Consider the following 16495-nt stretch of genomic DNA (forward strand, 5'->3'; position numbering starts at 1 on the left):
TCTGACGCTGCACACGTCACGGCTGGCTCGCCGTTAATTGGTGGATGAGCGAGATGGCGCGACGTTCATTGGCCGACAATTTTACGTCACCGATCGCGTAAACATAAACCCACGTGGGTTGGGTGATCGCACGTGGGATGATCTTGCTGGGTAGAACCTCTTATTACTTCGTTATTATTGAATTAATTCACGATCATTAATGATATAGTGTGATCATATGAAAATACCACGGCTTCACTGCTCACACATGTTGCATTATTTTCAATATTTCGGCACTGTTGCTGTCAAAAATATCCTGGTTTTAAACTGTCGCTGTTAAAGCTCACTAAATATCCATGACGTCAGATACATGCATAAACAGCGGGGCCCGGATCATGTATATTCAGAAGACGTCAATGTTTTCATTATATTTATGTGAGCTGGGTTTGGAAGGACTGTTTACAAACATCAGCTTATTGGGAATGATGGTTACTCATTGCCTGAAGACCTACTGACGAAACTAAGACGAAACTAAGACGAAACTAAGATCCCGGTGGCCAGGGATTGGCCACAGGGGGGAACCCCTGCCCAAATTTTCAATTTTTTTATATCTTGATATTGAGCTCCATCATGCTCCCCGGTGGCCAGGGAATGGCCACAGGGGGTATAGCCCTGTCCAAATTTTCAAATATCTAAGGGTTAGTTTGGATTTTTTAGGTGTTCTTTCATCATGTTGACCATTGGGGAAGTTTGGAAAATCGTCAGAGATGGAAAAGGGTCAGTTGGAGCAGTTGCAGCACAGCTTGGTTTTGATTTCAAATCATTTAAGAACGAAATAGCAAAGATCAAGAAAAAAAGAGAACGGTTGAGAACTTCAAAAAAGTACCCAGAGCTGAAGGAGTATGAGGCACAACCTTTTAATTTAGGTGAGTTAAGTTAATTAGTAGTACCATGGAGGTATTATAAATAAAATAAATTATTAATACCTCCATGGTAGTACATGAGTATGGCAGTATGTTACTCCTTATAGTTTAAGGCCCGGGGTTCAAGGACTCAACATAAGTGATATCCAGTTGCAATCTACAATGTAGAAATAGCAATTAACAGATAGATAAAGTAAAGACCACCACAGGGGATTTGCAAAACTCAAACAATCTTTTTTTGCAGTGATGCAAGCTTCTAACGGCAGCACAGCAGAGGATGTTGGAAATGCTGAAGATGATCAGCCAGAAGTTGGTGACGTTGACGATGACCAGTCTGTTGCTACACATTCCTGTAACTGCTAGAAGTAAAATGTTAGTACTTCATTAAAAATAACTTGACCACGTGTGTTGGTAAGATAAAGATACACTGACATTGTACTATTGTAATTTAATCTAATTGAAGAAGATACAGCAAACAAGGAAGAGTATTCAGTATAGTCATCTTTATTACAGTGATTGAAACTGACAGTGGTCGAGAAGAGCGACCTATGGATGAGGCGGAACCTCCTACTGTTTTGGAATTGTTTCCTTTGAGGGTTGATGATGACTCAGATAAAAGTAAGTATAACTGTATCCGACACTATAACCGATAATCTGTCTCATAAATAGCTGTGCAAATTTGCTTGAAGGCCTTCTTCTTTGTTAACTGTGATGTCTGTCCTACAGCATGTTAATGAGAGTTGGACAATACAATGTAGTTGAAGTTTTAAGTATGATTTTATATTTTTACACTTGACTATGGCCTCCCTAAATGGCAGTCTCTACTTAGAGGATGACTGGCAAGTGTCCTGTTCTCTTTCCAGATGCTGCTGTCACTAACAACCTGCTCATGAAACATAAAGCCAAGCAGAATCTTAATTTCATCAAAACTCTTGATGGTTATATCACGGAAAAGAAGCGGACTTTAAAAGAGTTGCAGAGAAAAGCCAATGCATTAACTGGAAAGTACAAGAAATATAATATTGATCGAAGGGAAGAAAATGCCAAGAAAAACTACATGGAGCTTTGTTCTAAGCGAATCAGTTTACGGAAAGCTACCAGCAATCTTGATGATACCAATGAGAGAATCCAGGTTTTGACTGAGGCAAACAGACAACTTCAAGACAAAGTGGAAGCCCTTGAAAAAAGCGTTTCTGAACTTGAGACAAAATTGCGAAAGAAAAAGAAGCGAGTGAACCGCAAGAAAAAGGAACATCGAAAGAAGAATGAAATGGCCAGGGCCATTGTGCTCACCTCATGTGGAGGAAAGATGGATAAAGAGCATGGTATTGTGTCATGTAGTGTTAGGTTTGATGTAGGTCCAAGCAATTACAATTTCCCCAAAATGGCCAATTTACAGTACATTCGACCTCTGTGACCTTGAAAAGTAGGTCAAATCAAAGAAGACCCGGGTGACACATTGAATGGTTGTTAGAATTAGATGTACCGGTACCTATGATATAAAATTGGTGCCAATCGGGCAAGTCATTACTAGGAATAATGGCACTTTTAAGAATTTAGAATTTGGCCCCCTCCCTGGAGGCCGAACGGCAAATCAGATCGCACCAAACTTCAGTACCTGAGATCACCTGACCAAGGGGTACATGTGTACTTAATTTGTGATCAATAATCATTGCAGTTAAGAAACGTGCCATAGTTACGGCCTGACGGCGAATTTACGCCATTTGACCTCTGTGACCTTGACAAGAAGGTCAAATTAAAAACCTGTGTGACATATGTACCCATGATATCAAATTGGTGGCAATCGGGCAAGAAGTTAAGGAATAATCACATTTTTAAGGTTTTTGGATTTTGCCCCCTGGTGGTCAAGTGGTGAATCATAATGGACCAAACTTCGGTCCCTGAGATCACCTGACTAAGGGGTAAATGTGTACCAAATTTGGTATCAATAGTCATTGCAGTTTAGAAACGTGCCATCGTTACATCCTAACGGCCAATTTACACCATTTGCCCTCTGTGACCTTGAAAAGGAGGTCAAATCAAAAACCCGGATGATATATGATGCACCTTTGCTAGAAGTACCTACCATATTTTTTTCAAAATTTCCCGACTACTATTAAGGGAGATATTGCATATTTTCACTTTTAACGTTTGGCCCCCTGGTGGCCAAACCATGAAACGAATCGGACCGAAACTTGGTCTCCAAGGTGTCATTACATAAGGGTACATGTGTACCAAGTTTCAACTCAATAGCTCTAACAGTTACGAAACGTGCCCTGCTAACGGACGACGGACGACGACGACGACGACGACGACGGACGACGGACGACGGACGCCACGGTATGGGATAAGCTCACCTCTGCTAAGAGGTGAGCTAAAAAGGAACATCGAAAGAAGAATAGAAAGAAACTAGATGAAGTGAAAATCAAACTCCAACAGACAGAAAAGGCTCTAGAAGTTGCGAATGACGTCATTAAAGAACTTGAGGAGACTTCAACTGCCTCGCAGCTTGACATGAAAGCAGGAAAGGAGTTTTCAACTCAGACCCGCCAAGCTGTCATGAACCTTACAGCTCTAGAAATAGCGGCACAAAAAATTCCACTGGTTATACAGTCAGTAGCAACAGATCTGTTTAAAATCTCCATCCCAAATTCCCAATTGCCAAGCAGGACACTGGTACAAAATATTGTGACAGAGAGTCACTATATTGCAAAAAGATTTATCTCTGATAAACTTGAGAATGTAAACAGCTGGGGCTCAGGGACTGACGGAACGTCTCGAAGGAAGGTGAAAATCCTTGACACTGCCATTCAGTTGTCAACAGGGGATAACATTTCTCTCGGGTTTACAAGAGTGGCCAGTGAGACTGGTGTTGCCATCTCATCAAATCTCCAAAAAGCTGTGAATGAATTGGCGGAAGTCAGCACACACAAAGTTGAAGGTGGCACTTCACAGCAGTATATCAGTGATACCCTTCAAAAACTGTCGTTTACCATGAGTGACAGGGCGGCCAATGAGAAAAAAGCTGCCAGGCTCATTGACAAATGGTGTGAAGAATCCCTGCCCCTTGATGGTGAGGAACGTGGTCCAGTGCATTCATTCCATTGTATGGCCCATGTTCTCTTGGGATTTATGAGTGGCTGCACAGAAGCATTGAAAACTATGGAACCTGAAATAGTTCTAGTCCATGGCAAACTTGGACGAAATAAATGTCCAGCATTTTCGTTTTGGAAAAAGGAAACTGCTACGTCGCGCACTATCAGAAACGCGTCTGACATATTTGGGCCAGTTGGTGTGTATAATGGTATGAGAGATGTATGGGAGGCACATTGCGCAATAAATGGAATAAAGTCATTTATTCAAAACTATCGAGACAACCGTTTCAATAACTATTTTGAAAATGCAGCGCAATGTTGCCTCCACCGTACAGAATTTCTCGCTCTTCTTGACCAGCACTGCCCAGGAGCTAAAGCCAGCAAGAACTCTTCTGTTAAATGGGACTTGGGTGATCCCATTATTACTACGATGTTGCAGGCACTTGGTTTAGTATTCGTTCTCATTACTGGTCCCTACTGGCTGCTGGTGAATGATTCTTCAGTCCAGTACTTGCATTTGTATACTTTTATCCAGCCGCTGCATGAGTTCATCACAGCTTGTTCGGAAGATCCCAGGCCACTGCTCCTCAGTGAGACCCCACTGCCAGACTACCAAATCAAACACCATGAGTTGTACTTTCCGAAGGTTTCTCTCCTCTTCGATGAGACCCTTGAAGATATTTATATCCAGACATTAAAGACCATTTGCAGAGCATTCAAAAAGACCATTGAAAAACAGCTAGTAGATTTCCTGCCGAATGGAAAATATTCAGCTGCCCCAGATCAGATCGAAGTTCAACGAACATCATTTGCACCTGTAACAAACTTGTCTTGTGAGCACCATTTTGGGGATCTTGATGCCAGCCAGAAGCGGCGACCCTCAGCTTCCTTGTTTCTACACTCCACCATCCAAATCCTGAAAAGAAACCAAAAACAAATGAAGAAGTGGTACGATATGATGAGCGAAAATGAAAAAGAGGCCCTGTGGCGATACGCACGTGATCATGGCAAAAAAATGCGACAGAAACACCTGGCAGAGGAGAAGGGAGAGCTGATATCGATAATGGAGAAAGACACACCGGAGAACAATGCAAACCAGAAGAAGAGGAAGAAAACACTTGCCGACCAAAAAAAAGCTGAGACAGACATGGAGCAACTCTCTGCCATGTTGAAAGATGGAACGAAAGGTCTTCAGGTTGGAAAATGGGTAGCTGTTGCTTACCAAGACGACTGGTATCCAGGCAAGTTGAAAATGTCCCCTTTTCTTTTGTTACAATTGCCAGTGAAATTAAAGGATTAATGAAATAGTTACTCAATGAAATAAAAACAAACCATCCACTTACTTGTACTTGATACTGTTTAGTCTCCATGTTCAGAAGACTATGAAAGTTTACCAAATAATATTGAATTCTTATAATCAAATTTTGTTCTTCTCAGGAACTGTAGTCAAGATGATAACACAAGAGACAAGAGAGGCAGCCGAAGGGAGCAATGATGGGATGGATGATGAGTGTGATGTCATGGCGTTGGTTGACTTTCCTACCAATTCCAGAAGAAAAGAGGAATTCACCTGGCCAAGCGGCGAAGACCAGCAGAATGTTATGCCAAAGTTCATCCTCTCCAGCAGCATTGAAGTTACCACCACTACAGGAAGGATCTGGTCGATCGCCAAAAAAACAATGGATGATATTTCTGATATCTATTCACTTTTCAAAAAACTGTACTTTGACAACACTGATTTAGACTGATGCTAGTACAAAGAATTCCAATTCTCATTCATGTGACTCTTTGACCTGCCTTGAAATCTATTGACAGTGATTCACATTTTTTTGTGGCGGCATTTCAAAGTTAATTCTCACGTTCTCCTCAATAGTCAGTTGCGCTTTTAAATCTTACCAACAGCTTTTTCAAATCAAGATGTCTGCAACAGTTTATGTTACATTAATTTGTTGCTGTAGAATAATAGCTGCAGTTCAGTCCGAGAACTTTATTGCCAGTGTTCTAAGCTGCATTTTGATATATGGGTCTGATCACGAAACTGGTACAGTTTACACCTACCTAACTTCAACCATAGATAAATATTTCCTTTGTCCAGTTAATTTTGATAGCCCATGCATAATAACCTTTGGGGTAGATCAGAGAGATAATATCATCAAAAAAAAATTCATAATGATTGACAAATTTTTTTACAGAAAATGTGTCCATTCGGAATTGACACTATTTTCACACATGCTTTTGTGACATGTGAAAGACATGTTCTTTATTTTATACTGCCGAGCCTTCTCTTGGCCGTTAAACCATCGTTTTAAAGTGTCAAATGGAGCGCAAATGCATGCACAGTAAACCCTGAAAGTTGCCTTTAGATTGCATATTGTGTCAATAAACACCGAGTGAAACGAGAGATCGATGCAGTACGTAACTTTTCCTGTCCAAATTAGTTACGAACTGACTATACTGCCGTGTATAACAGAACGCAGTATGCAGGGAAAGCCTGTATGTCGCAAATTGGCGTCGGCCAAGTAGTGTTTATTTCCACTGGTTTGTAAGAATTATCAAGGATTATCAAAAATTATGGAGAGATAACATCGTCTCAGATTTTTTTCCTGTCCATTTTCCAGTTACGTACGTCTTTTTATTTCTTTATCAAATTATTGAAATCCCACTCATTTTTACGACATCGCGGGGACGAGATTGCAGATCGAGACGATTTACGGCTTGTTGACATTGAGAGGAAAGATGGAAGACAAGCAGGACGGAGGCGAGTGTTTTGAAAATTTGCAGTCCATTTTTTGGAAATGTTACGAACTGAAACGGCAAATTTGTCATGTTACGAACATTTTTCAATAGCAGGAAAGGTGGTCCTTCTGTAGAATAAAATTGTGTCATGAATTTTTGGCAGGAATGCCTGAATTTAGCGAACATTGCCATCGCAGCGTGACACTGCTCAATGCACTGTGTGGTGAAAGATCGTCAGTACGTAATAAGGACAGCTAGTTCTTCACGACTTCTTACCATTTATTCGTCATTTCTGTGCGAATTTCGAACATATTTCCCTTCAGTTGAATGCAATTTCAATTATGACAATGAAACCTTTAAAAATTAGGCGATTTTTCTGTGGAAAATTGACTATCCTCGTAAGTGTGTGTCTATGAGGCCTACTTAATGATGTATGTAACTAGGACAACCCTGGTTCTGTGTCCCAGTTACCAACAGATGGAATTTGCTGTTTTCTGTCCATCTCCCAGCATAATTGGCTGGTATTAATTTTCTATGACTGCCTTGATCTTCACAAGTCCAATTGCTAATGTTTGCTAGAATTTTCGTCTATTAGCTGATGATTTGTATCATTCGCAGTGCAGTATGTAACTGGACATGGAAATTATCATGTCCTCGTTACCAACTGTTCATTCATGAAAATCAAGACACTTTTTCAATGATTTGAGGTACAATAAGAAGCTGTAGACTGTTTATTTTACATGTCAAGTAATACAATCAATAAATGAATGAGAAATAAACACAACGTTCTATGATTTGTATCATTCGCAGTGCAGTATGTAACTGGACATGGAAATTATCATGTCCTCGTTACCAACTGTTCATTCATGAAAATCAAGACACTTTTTCAATGATTTGAGGTACAATAAGAAGCTGTAGACTGTTTATTTTACATGTCAAGTAATACAATCAATAAATGAATGAGAAATAAACACAACGTTCTATGATTTGTATCATTCGCAGTGCAGTATGTAACTGGACATGGAAATTATCATGTCCTCGTTACCAACTGTTCATTCATGAAAATCAAGACACTTTTTCAATGATTTGAGGTACAATAAGAAGCTGTAGACAGTTTATTTTACATGTCAAGTAATACAATCAATAAATGAATGAGAAATAAACACCAAGTTTTATGATTTGTATCATTCGTAGTGCAGTATGCAACGGGACATGGAAATCATCATGTCCTCGTTACCAACTGTTCATTCATGAAAATCAAGGCACTTTTTCAATGATTTGAGGTACAATAAGAGGCTGTAGGTTTATTTTACATGTCAAGTTATACAAATCAATCAATAAATCAGAAATCAAATACAAAGTTCTATGATTTGTATCATTCGCAGTGCAGTATGTAACGGGACATAGAAATTATCATGTCCTCGTTACCAACTGTTCATTCATGAAAATCAAGGCACTTTTTCAATGATTTGAGGTACAATAAGAGGCTGTAGGTTTATTTTACATGTCAAGTTATACAAATCAATCAATAAATCAGAAATAAAGTACAAAGTTCTATGATTTGTATCATTCGCAGTGCAGTATGTAACGGGACATAGAAATCATCATGTCCTCGTAACCAACTGTTCATTCATGAAAATCAAGGCACTTTTTCAATGATTTGAGGTACAATAAGAGGCTGTAGGTTTATTTTACATGTCAAGTTATACAAATCAATCAATAAATCAGAAATAAAACACAAAGTTCTATGATTTGTATCATTCACAGTGCAGTATGTAACGGGACATACCGCGGGTCACACAAAACTTTATCACATACCCAAATCAGTCAATGCATCGCCGGAAATGTATGATAAAACTCAACACGCTGTAATGGTTTCGAGCGTACATCCTAGTTTCGATGATGATTGATCGAATACATTTACCAAAGTTCACTAAAAATATCGTTTTGGTGGTCTTTTCTGCACTTTAAAGCCGATAGTTTTGATGATTTTGCAACGTCACGCAGCCATGTGGTATTTTCCCGGATCACATGGCTGGTGACTGTTGCAGATCAACGTCACGTCACACAGCCATGTGATCCAGATTTCTGTATCACACTCTGACGTCATAGGCTCTGTTGAATGGTTGACAATGGGCCGACGTGGCGTCAAACAACGTCACTTCATGAGCCCTAACCCGGGACCACGTCATAGATGACGCAGCTTGTTAGGCGACGTAGCATCATGAAAGACGTTGTGAGTCGGGGGGGCTTTTTTCTTGATTTCTGAGTGAGAAGGCTACGACAAATGTACGATTTGAGGCGAAAATGGTTCAAATTTTCAAAATTATTAGCATGTGATAAATAGAAAACAAAACTCATGGATTTGTGGTGTGGAAAATATCACACTTGTGGTTGTCTGGCCCTGGGCCAAGACAACCACGCGTGTGATATTTTCCACACCACAAATCCATGAGTTGCGTTTTCTTATTATATCATCATTCATTATGGGGGCCAACTAGTGTTTCCCTTAAATTACTTACATGAAATATTATACATGTAATTAATTAATTATGCTAATTGGGATCTTCTCTCCCACCACAGGCATGACCGATTATGCAGCAGCAAAATGTAATCATAATAATCTTTTCATCAATTAACATATTTTTCCTTTAGATAAGACTTTGCATAGTCCTTGCTTTAATCCATGGTATCTGTTCATTTCAGGTATGCCGGGGCCTGATGTTGTCATGGTGAGGCGGTCATCCAGAGTTCTAAAGCGGAAGGCTGAGGAGGACTTGGAGCCAGATCTGAAACTCGTTGATGTTGAACCTGAAAGTAGATGGAAGAAATTATGTAGAATTAAAGAAGAAAAGGGACTGCTTGAATCGTTCCGTAAGGATGAGTCTACACGGCTTATACTCCATCGAATATCATTATCGGATGAGCAAAGGAAACAGTACAACGCCAAGGCGGCTGAACGGATGCGGCGTTACAGAGAGCGCAAAAAAGAAAACATCAATCCCCAGAAACGCATGACCAGGGCTGAAATTCAGTCTTCAGAGGAAAAGAAAACGAAGCAGAGGGAGTATTGGCGTTTGAAGAAACAAGAGTACCGCGCGAGTTTGACGGGACAAGCAAAGCGTCGCAGGAGAGAGAAGGAAAGGGCACAAAGAGAACCAGAGCAGGGTGAAGTAGTATCGTCTCATGTATCGCCTGATGAAGAATCTGATGAAGATTTTCAGACTGACTGTGCTAGGAGAAAAGCAATCTCCCGCGTAAAGCAGTGTATGCCAAAGACGCCGAAGAAATGGATAAAAGTGATTGGTGGGTTAGTTAGAAAGATGAGCCCAAGGAAGCAAAAGCATGCTGAAAATCATGGTTTTGTAAATAATCCAGACAACACAGTCCATGCAGAAATTGGGATCAATATTTCCAAAGAGGTTGATAAATTAAAGAAGAAACGGGATCGAAAGTCACTTGCTGTTAGGCGGAGATTAGTGCTTGCTATGCCAAGAAGGGCAAACAGTGTGAAGTGGTCCAAGCTTGTAAATAGGCAGAGCGATATGAGGGATGAGCAGATGAAAACATCAAGGTCCTTGTCAGACAGCTTGAAAGGCACCATCCAGGAGTTTTATGAAGAAAACGCAACAGTCCTGCCTTGCCAGAAAAGGATAACGAAGAAACTGAAGAAAGCTCGTTCTGGTTTGTCATTCACTACGCACCGGCTTCATCAAAAGTTTGTCAAACAGACTGGAAAGAAAGTTGGCATTACAAGCTTCAGAAAATTAAGGCCAAAGCATACACTCTGCAGAGATAAAGTGAAATACAATCAATGCCTTTGTGAGCGTTGCCAGAATTGTGATCTAAAACTGAAGACCATCAACAGGTTCATAGACCCACAGTTGAAAATTAAGGACCGATACCACATGGCAAAACTGACAGTTTGTGAATATGAGGGAGATTATCCAGCTATGGCATGCATCTTGCGCAAATGTTCTCTCTGTGGTGTAAAGAAATTGCGACAATATTTGGAACCAACAAAACCAAGTACGGAAACATGCAGATGGCAAGTGTGGCAGCAGAAATCGTTTGAGATGGGTGGGAAGCAGACCAAGAGGAAAGCCTTGGCGATGAATGTTGGATCCGTGGAAGAACTGATTGACGAGCTGTGTGAAGAAATGGAAAACTTCTCAAGACACTTGTTCTTCGCTTCTTGGCAGCACCAGCAGTTTTTGAAGATCTCAAAAAATCCACCTGAAGGGTTCTGTGTCCTGGTTGCAGATTACTCGGAGAACTATAGGTGTGACATGCAGGATGAAGTGCAATCCGCCCATTGGAGCTACCAGCAAGCCTCCATATTCCCTGTAGTCGCATACTACAGATGCCCAGAGCCGGACTGTAAAGAGGTGGTTCAGGAGTCCTTGGTCTTTGTTTCAAATGATCTAAATCATGACGCAAGCGCTGTGCACAACTTCCTGACAAAAGCCAACCAACACCTTTCTGCCAAAACGATGATCCATCATGAGGTACAGTTTAGCGACGGTTGCAGTGCCCAGTTCAAATCCCGGGAACCATTTGCTGACTTGTCCTATGGAAAGCATGACTACGGGTTCTCAGTTGAAAGATCGTTTTTTGGGTCGAATCATGGAAAGGGCCCCAGTGATGGTTTAGGCGCGGTAGTAAAACGAGCCACTAGGGATGCAGTGAAATCACGGGAAACCACTGTCCAAGATGCCAAAGACATGTGCAATTACTTGGAACAAAATCTGACGATTCCTAGCCAGGACATGCAGGATGGTTGCTGCCACAAGCCGCGTACATTTTTCTATGTTGATGCTGAAAACATCCAGAGGAAACGTCCGTCAAGACACCCAAATACTGGAGTCAAGGGTACAAGGTCGCTTCACTGTGTTAGAGGCATATCGCCAGGACACCTGATGACACGCATGCTCAGCTGCTACTGTGACAGTTGTATGGAAGGAAAGTATCAGCAATGTGTAAACAAGCAATATGTTCCGGAGTGGCAAGTCTGTTCACTCCGGCTACCCAACATAACTGAAGCTGCTGTCCATTTCTTCGCAGACATACAAACACAAATGAAGAAAGTGAAAGACTATGGAAAGCTGGTCAACATTTGTACTGTAGCAAAGGAGAAGTTGGGGGAATTTCCATTAGGCATGTTAGAACTGGGAACAATCTCGAACCTACTCAAACGTGACCAAAAAGCTGAGAGGGATATTCCAAATGACATGGCCCATAGGAAGAAGGCATTGAATGTGCTAGCTGATGGTAACTGCTTCCCTAGATGCGCAAGTCTGTTGGCCTATGGGAATGAAGATCACCATGTTGAAATGAGGGTGAGGATTGTCATTGAAATGACAATGAATGAAGACACATACCTGAATGATAACTATCTAGGTGGAGGGTTCAATTCCAAAACTCCCAAGTGCGGCTTAGCAAGTCTATTTGCCAGTTTCTCAGACATCTACACAGGTCAAGTAATCACTAAGACAGTGATGACTAAAATCTACAGAGATGAAGCCTTGAAGGTAGCAAAGCCAGGATCCTACTGCGGAATTTGGCAGCTATTCGCTTTGGCCAGTATTCTTCAACGTCCAATATTCTCGGTGTACCCTTGTCACTGTAATAATGAGGGAGTGGTTCGCAGAAACCTTCATCGATTGATCATTCCAAGAACACAGGCAGCCGCAGAATGTGCACACATTCTATGGACGAACAACAGGGATGATGTCAGCTATTCCAACTGGAATCCCAACCACTTTGTGGTTTTAGTTGATGATCACACTTCAACATACAGGTAAGTTTCATGTAATTTTAATAATTTTAGTTTACTATTGGACAAATGGAGGAAAATGTCAAATGATAATACATTTTGGTAAAATAATGTTTTATCACAGGTTTCTGAAAACTGCAATTAGCCTTTGATACCAGAATGTGCAGTTGGATACCAACCCTACTACCATTGACAAGGTACCAATCATCATGATTATAATAATTAATTATTGCTATAATTATCTGTACTTTGCTTTTTCAGTTCCATGACCACGATGCCGATGGATCCTGAACCCCAGACATCGCACAATCCAAGCATGGTAGCAGCCGGGCAGCCTCACTCTTCAGTGGAACCCAGGTGAGCTAGACCCTACATACAACTTAACTGTTTCCCTGTGAACTTTGCAAGGAGAATAAATTCAGCATGTTCTTTAATTCCCTGTGCTTTGCCTTTTCAGTTCCATGGACGAGATGCCGATGGATCCTGAACCCCAGACATCGCACAATCCGAGCATGGTAGCAGCCAGACAGCCTCACTCTTCAGTGGAACCCAGGTGAGCTAGACCCTATGTACAACTTAACTGTTTCCCTGTGAACTAAGCAAGGGGAATAAATTGCTTCATGTGTCAGTACGAAGTGTTGAGCTTTCTTATAAATTTACCTTTAAAAGTTTTTCATGGAAATTAATCCACATTGTTGGTCTTTCAGCCTCTCCAGAATACATGTAGATGAATCCGGGGATCAATCCAATGGTAGCACATCAACACCGTCACCAGATATCTCTCCAGAGAACTCCAGCTTACCTGAAATGAAGGAAAGGTAAAGGCGATGTTTCAAACAAATCAAACAATGTTGGATTATAATTTGGTCTATTCAATTTTAGGTTTTAGGCAGGAATTTCAAATCACTTTATCCTTTTCAGGAATCGGGCTCATGCTGTGAAACCAGGGAACTACATATTGGTAAATGTTCCAAGAAAAAAGGGAGGCTACCTACCATTCGTAGCAGAGGTAACTATATCATGAATTTGGTTTACAGTACCGGACTCAAATAAACCACATCCTGGCATGGCACGTCTTTCCAAGTCCCAATCCCTAGCATTCTTCTCGTTCTCCAAATTACACACCACAATGGACAAAAATGTAGGTCTGGCTGAGTCTGATCTAAAGCGAGCTCTACTGTAATTGAAGGAATGATAAATATTATTGCCTACTGGCATCCTGGATGGTAAGGGCATATTTGCATCCTGAACGGTAATTTCTGGCCATCCACCTAGAATGACGTCGGCTGCACTGTAGAAGCCACCATTGATCTGTGTTGAAGCTACTAGGTTACCCTATGCCTGGAGAACAATTAAATCTATTGCCGCCTCTGGTAATCTCGTATACATTTTTATACTTTCCTTAGCTGCGTCATATCCAGATTAGTAAATTAATTACTAAAATATTCTTGTCCACAGGTTGTCCAAAAAGTTGAAGGGAGTGAGAATGTGGTAGTCCATTTCATGGAACGAGACAGCGCACCAAAAACATGGAGGTGGCCCGATGAAACACTACTACGTGACCATGTGATTACAAGACAGGAAGTACTCCTGATTCTGAAAGAACCATTAATAAAAATGAAGGGTTCGCGTATGATGTATGTTTTTAATGAACCCTAAGCTGTGTTCACATTGCCAGCACCTTCAATGCGAATTCCTGAAGTCGAATCTGGGAATTCGCTTTGAACTCAAACCGGTTTAAGAAAGCACGATCTCATTGCGTTTGAAACCGTTTCGAGACTGAATTCGCCTTCAATGCCACTGTTCACACTATAAGCCTCAAACCGCTTCGATACTGGAGCGCCCTCTATCAGTGCTGTAGTTTAGCATTCGTCCCCATGATTCATTCATCATTTAAACCTAGACTGGTCGCCCGTCCTAATACATTTTTACGTTAGAACTTCTGCGTACTACGCCAGTCAGATTCCATGCGATGAGGAGCAGGTAAAAGTCTAATTTAAACCGGGGACGGGCTTGTCGTCACGGTCAGTTTGCGGCATGAAGCCATGGACATGATGGACGCGCTCAATCATGATCACGCTCGGCCATATTTTACTAATTTTATTAATTTTACCTATAATAAAACCGTCTATGACATGGCGTATATACATGCTTTGCCCATGCGAGAAAGTGTGAACACAGCTCTAGTGTGGCACAGAACAATTTTTCCAGCTAGTGGCTGCCAACATAACCTTTGACCTTTACAAATCTTTATACACTTCAATACACACTAGATCGCCATTGCACTAATGCCTATAAACGAGGTTGAGCAATCACCTCGTTTACAGGGATTAGTGCAATGGCGATAAAGTAAAGTTATGTTCCCTCAGGATTATTAGATTTAAGATTTATTGTTACATTGTTATTGTTGAAACATGTGATGTGATTGTCTGGCCAAAATGTTTACTGGTCTTTGTTGAAGTTTGAGTTTTTTAACATTTTTAATAAAACTATTTTAAATTTATTCATTTTTCATCTTGTTAATTTCGGGATACTGTACTACTAGGTCCAATCAGCAAGAGCATCCATCCATAGCTCATCATTGCTGGTGGAGTGATTACTCCCATGGGGTTACCCCATCCCAGGCAAGTGACCATAATGTATGCCCTGGAAATATCCCCTTGCATGCAGTAAACAGGTTTTGGGGCCATGTACACATTGAGGGGGAGAGGGTCTGAGGATTTGCACATGCCTTTTTGCGTGGTAGAGCTATGATAGGGGGGATCCTGACATTTTTGCGTACATATTCAATGGATGACCCCTTTCCTCACTCCAAAAGTGTCCACCTTGACAGAGTATAATGATGGCACAAGCATCCCTCCTTTTGGTTATCCTCTATAGCAAGGGATTGTTTGCAAATTGGTTTCATGTGTCCCAGTTACATACTGATCAACTTTGTAAAATGAAGTTTTCATTGTCCTAAACATTCTCATAGGACTAAAGTGCCCATTGCTCCGCTTTCTAGGTAAGTGCAAGAAATTCCTGACATTTAAATTCAAATTTGACAAATTCTGTTTTTATGTCCATGTTACATACTGACTTTGAACTATCCAAGTTCCCTCTCGCTGGAGTAAGAGAAAACGAAATTTCCAAAAAATAAGACAATGCAAAATGTTTCTTACCTGTAACATATTTTCTTTGATCTCTGTCCCTTTTCTAATCTGCCAATACATCAAACTTTGAATTCCTGTCCATGTTACATACTGCTTTTTTCTGTAAACCAGTTTCGGCTATTTTTACACAATGGACTCAATATTTGGAGAAAATGTTAAACATGTCCAATATTTTCAGTTGGTATATATAGGACCACATCCAAAGAGATGTTGAGGCAATTCCATGAAGTTAGGAACGATATCTTCTGTCCATGTTACATACTGACTTTTTAGCATTATCAGACAGTTAATGTGTTACCTTGATGAATATTATCCTCATTCTTTTGTGGCTATTGCATATCGGTCTAAGCCTTCAAAAATGGAAAACCAAATTGCATTTCCTCTTTTAAACATTTTATTTTCAAGTGTCACACTTTTTTGTACCAGTTTCGTGATCAGACCCATCTAGAAGCAATAGTGACATGCCCCGAGTGTTTGGTGATCTCTGGTGACTTCAATTTCCATGTCAATGATCCACATGACAACGAGGCAAGACGCTTTCTTGAAGTGTTGGACACTTTTGGTCTTAAGCAGCATGTGTCAGGGCCGACGCACGTTTCCGGGAACACACTTGACTTGATTCTGACAAGGGAAAGTGATGATCTGGTTATCGGCGATGTTGCCCACTCACACTATCGCTCGGATCATATGTTTGTGGATTGTCATCTATCTCTTTCACGCCCTGAGTTGACCAAGAACACTGTATCCTTTCGTATGCTACGGCAAATTGACATCCAGTCATTTCAAAAGGACATTGACACTTCTGTGCTGTCTAACCCTACGTCTGCTGATATT

General features: G+C 40.8%; 1 protein-coding gene and 1 long non-coding RNA gene across 3 annotated transcripts; one reads left to right on the top strand and one right to left on the bottom strand.

The window, feature by feature from the left end:
* Positions 1 to 9423: 9423 nt before the first annotated feature.
* LOC135501424 (uncharacterized) lies at positions 9424 to 16102 on the bottom strand. 2 transcript variants are annotated; one of them, XR_010449589.1, is made up of 4 exons: positions 15671 to 16102; positions 13505 to 13686; positions 13170 to 13311; positions 9424 to 9544 (listed from the first exon to the last, which is right to left on the bottom strand). It is a non-coding gene; the product is annotated as an uncharacterized LOC135501424 (long non-coding RNA). The 2 variants fall into 2 exon arrangements; XR_010449588.1 differs by lacking the exon at positions 15671 to 16102 and having other exon boundaries at positions 13505 to 13974.
* Positions 9463 to 14168, top strand: LOC135501423 (uncharacterized). The gene is made up of 6 exons (XM_064793541.1): positions 9463 to 12533; positions 12771 to 12866; positions 12967 to 13062; positions 13217 to 13327; positions 13431 to 13518; positions 13968 to 14168. The coding sequence occupies exons 1-6, from the start codon at positions 9463 to 9465 to the stop codon at positions 14166 to 14168; spliced, it is 3663 nt and encodes a 1220-aa protein (XP_064649611.1).
* Positions 16103 to 16495: the final 393 nt, after the last annotated feature.

Source organism: Lineus longissimus, chromosome 17, assembly GCF_910592395.1.
Source record: "Lineus longissimus chromosome 17, tnLinLong1.2, whole genome shotgun sequence".
NCBI lineage: Eukaryota > Metazoa > Nemertea > Pilidiophora > Heteronemertea > Lineidae > Lineus > Lineus longissimus.